The sequence below is a fragment of the Pinus tabuliformis genome, chromosome 2_2 (genome assembly GCF_031772625.1).
Source record: "Pinus tabuliformis cultivar Carrire ecotype Pingquan chromosome 2_2, CPIR1, whole genome shotgun sequence".
Taxonomy (NCBI): Eukaryota; Viridiplantae; Streptophyta; class Pinopsida; order Pinales; family Pinaceae; genus Pinus; species Pinus tabuliformis.
The window spans coordinates 926,991,033-926,994,191 of NC_142300.1; the positions used below are offsets into that span (position 1 = coordinate 926,991,033).

Consider the following 3,159-nt stretch of genomic DNA (forward strand, 5'->3'; position numbering starts at 1 on the left):
AGGTTTGTGGAAAATCTGGGTAAATAGGTGATTATGTATAAAAACATTATTGAAAAAAGTTAAACCGTCAAAAAAACGTTCTGGAAGTTTCAAAACACATGATGTAAAATGGCAATGTAAAACTATCAAACGTATTTTACGGTCAAAATGCCTTCTCACGGCATTTTGCCCGACAAATTCCAATCCTGCTCGTGGTTGTGTTTTTCGCTTTTTGCTTTTTCCAGGACCCAAAAACTTAAAACTCATTTGGAATCAGAGAGATTCGTGGTAACAGTGGCGACAATATAGGCTGGATTGCAAACATAGCCCAGTGAAAAATAGTGTGTTGGATGCCCAAGTAAAATCCCTGACCAATGAACGCCATTACGCTTTTAATTTTAAACTGTCACTAGTACGGGTTAGGGTTATGTATAGTGTTTCAGGGCTTTTCGTGTTAAACATTTGAGAGTTCTGTAAAACCAGAAAGGCAAAGGTGGTGGTGGCGATGGTCGTATAGTTCGCACCGAAGAAGAAGACTGGTAAGAAAGAGGAATGGAGCACTTAAATCAGCTGATGACCTCGCTTATGGAAGAAGGAAGAATGGAGAACGTAAACCAGTTGATGGAAGGAGGAAGAATGGAGATCGTAAATCAGTTGATGGCCCAGTTTAGTTCTGCGAAATATGCCTCCGAGAAATTTGACAAGAAAACCCTCCTCCAACTTCACGAATTCGGTCGTCAGCGAGTCGGAGCAGGAACGAATTTTCAGTTGCATTTGTCAGGGAGTAGCGGCGGCGCAGCTTGTTCTGTTCCGCTGCAAAGGCTGATCCCTATTTCCTTCAACGAGTTGAAGGTTGGGGAAGTCCACAAAGGCCGGGTGGTTTACGGGACCCTCTGCGCTGAGGCCTTCAGGATAAGCGGTATCATGACTGTGCTTGAGGATGATAAGGGTCTCGCCGTCAGGCTGGCAATTTACAATGCGGCCCATTCGCGGACGAACATCGAGAGTCTTTACCCAAAGGGAGCCAAGGTGGCCATACGGAGCCCTATTTTAAGCGCGCCGCCGACAGTAGCCTTGCCATACGTGTCGATAACCCTGCCAATGTCGAGATGCTGGTGCCTCAGAAGGAGAAGCGGGCGGAGAACCTGCCGTATGTCGATGTGGAGGAAGTGAGGAAGAAGGGCAACAGCTGCTTCAGAGACAAAGAATGGGACGTAGCGGCTGAACATTATACGAAATGTATCGATGCAGCTCTGCTTCAGCTCAAGCAGAGGTCCTGTAATGACAATAATGATATGAAGACCTGCCTCCTCCTCGCGTATTCCAACCGAGCGGAAACAAGGCTTCTGGTGAGGGAATTTGAGCTGGCGCTGGAAGATTCCAACAAGGCCCTTGGGATCGATTCCGGCAATCTCAAAGCGCTCTATAGGAGAGGCCGCGCTCTGCTCGGCATGAGGCAGCATGCGGAGGCTTGCAAATGTTTGGAGAAAGCCAACAAGGCTAGCCCTGGACAGAGGGAGATACAAGACGCTCTTCACAGGGCGAGGACTTTGTACGCCCAGAACCGGAATGGCATGGCAAGTATGATATCTCTGACTGGCTGCTCGGTTGCAGCCCTCCTCCGGATGTCGCCGATTTCGTTGGTCCCGTAGAGATCAAGATGACCGAAAATGGCAGCGGCCGGGGACTTTACGCCACGCAAGAAATAAGCACCGGGCAGCTTTTGCTGGTAAGCAACGCCGTTGCAGTTGGTTATGAGGACGGCCATAGCACCTCTGCCACTGTGTTGAATGTGGACCACGGGCAAAATTAATAGGGCTTCTCAAGAGGATCTTGTTGCCGCGGTCGTCTCTGCTGCCATGAAGTCGCAGATATTGCTCCGGAAGCTTTATAGTTTAGCTGGTTCCTCGGCGCCCGGTAGCCTAGATGTTCCGGCCGTTGAATTGTTTAAGACGGATGGCCATATGTCCAGAGGACAAGAAGAAGTAGAAGAAAAATTGCAGGTAGATGTTAAACGTATACGAGATATTATAGCTCTGAACTCTTTCGGTGGAGCGGAACAGACATTTGCTTCAAAATCGAAAATAGATATAGCCAAATTCGTCCAGGGAGGCCAGGATTTTAGCGGTCTCTGGTTACTGCCGTCGTTCATTAATCATTCCTGCCTGCCGAACTCAAGTAGGCTGGAAATGTGGAGCGCTATGTTTATTCATGCCTGCAAGCCCATCAAGCGAGGAGAAGAGATCACATTTCCCTATTTCGATATACTCCTGCCCTTGCCGCAGCGCCGGTAGGTGCGAGAACTGGGGTTTTGAGTGCAAGTGCAGCAGATGCATTTTGGAGCTCTCTATTAAGGCAGCCCTGGATCCTATAACAGCACGGTTCGACGAACTGCATGACAAAGCCTTGGAGGAAAGCAATGCTGCAAGGTCTCAAGAGCGCTTCGAGTCGGATCTTCCTGCATGTGCAGAATTTGCAAAGCTTTTTGTAGAAGCAGAGGAGATTATTAGGGATTTTCCTCTATTGAAAACGGAAGAAGAGAAGAATTGGATTCTTGCGTCTTTTGCGTCTGCATATTTTGCAGGTATGCAGTCGGATTTGTTTTCCCCCACAATGTTGGAGGATGGTGTTCCTTCTGGGGAGGAAGTTATGCAGGCCATTCAAAACACTGTGCCCGGGGCCATTCGAACTCTGGTCATGGCAGCCCGGGCGATTAAGGGAGCTCAGCGTTGGATGGGGGATGAAAAAGACGCATCTATTATAAAATATGCATTAGAGCAAGCCAGGGAGGCATGCATTAGAGTTTTCGGCAGACATAGAGAAGATGTTCTAGAGGCGCTCGTCGTCAAGTATTCAAACTGATCTGTGTTTTGGTAAACAGTACTTGCCATTATCAAATCATGATCGAGCCAGATGATGCCGGCAGAGGTGCCTTTTTGGAAGTGAATATATTTTGTTTGAATTAATATAATTTATTACGCTTTCCACTTTGAGAAAAGTCCCCAGCTACCACTCTGCACTCTTTTGTATTTTCAGATGCATTGTTAAACTATTGAGATCTTTTGTGTGGTCAGATCCATTGTCAAACCATTGAGAATTTTTTCACAGGTTAGATCTCACTGTTTTAATGGTCAAGCGAATCTTGATTTGTACTACCTCTCAACTTATTATAACCTATGA

General features: G+C 47.0%; 1 protein-coding gene and 1 pseudogene across 1 annotated transcript; both read left to right on the forward strand.

Moving 5' to 3' along the window:
- Positions 1–531: 531 nt before the first annotated feature.
- LOC149196130 (methyltransferase FGSG_00040-like) lies at positions 532–1,792 on the forward strand. Its single transcript, XM_089408183.1, has 3 exons — positions 532–1,008; positions 1,104–1,531; positions 1,594–1,792. The coding sequence occupies exons 1-3, from the start codon at positions 532–534 to the stop codon at positions 1,790–1,792; spliced, it is 1,104 nt and encodes a 367-aa protein (XP_089264309.1).
- A 46-nt stretch (positions 1,793–1,838) lies between these two features.
- Positions 1,839–2,861, forward strand: LOC149196131 (uncharacterized; annotated as a pseudogene).
- The last annotated feature ends 298 nt before the right edge of the window (positions 2,862–3,159 follow it).

Coding starts and splice junctions, on each gene's coding strand:
- LOC149196130 (XM_089408183.1), top strand. CDS start 532: ATGGAGCACTTAAATCAGCTGATGACCTCGCTTATGGAAGAAGGAAGA. Junction 1,009..1,103: donor TTTACCCAAAGGGAGCCAAG/GTGGCCATACGG, acceptor CTGGTGCCTCAG/AAGGAGAAGCGGGCGGAGAA. Junction 1,532..1,593: donor CTTCACAGGGCGAGGACTTT/GTACGCCCAGAA, acceptor GCTCGGTTGCAG/CCCTCCTCCGGATGTCGCCG.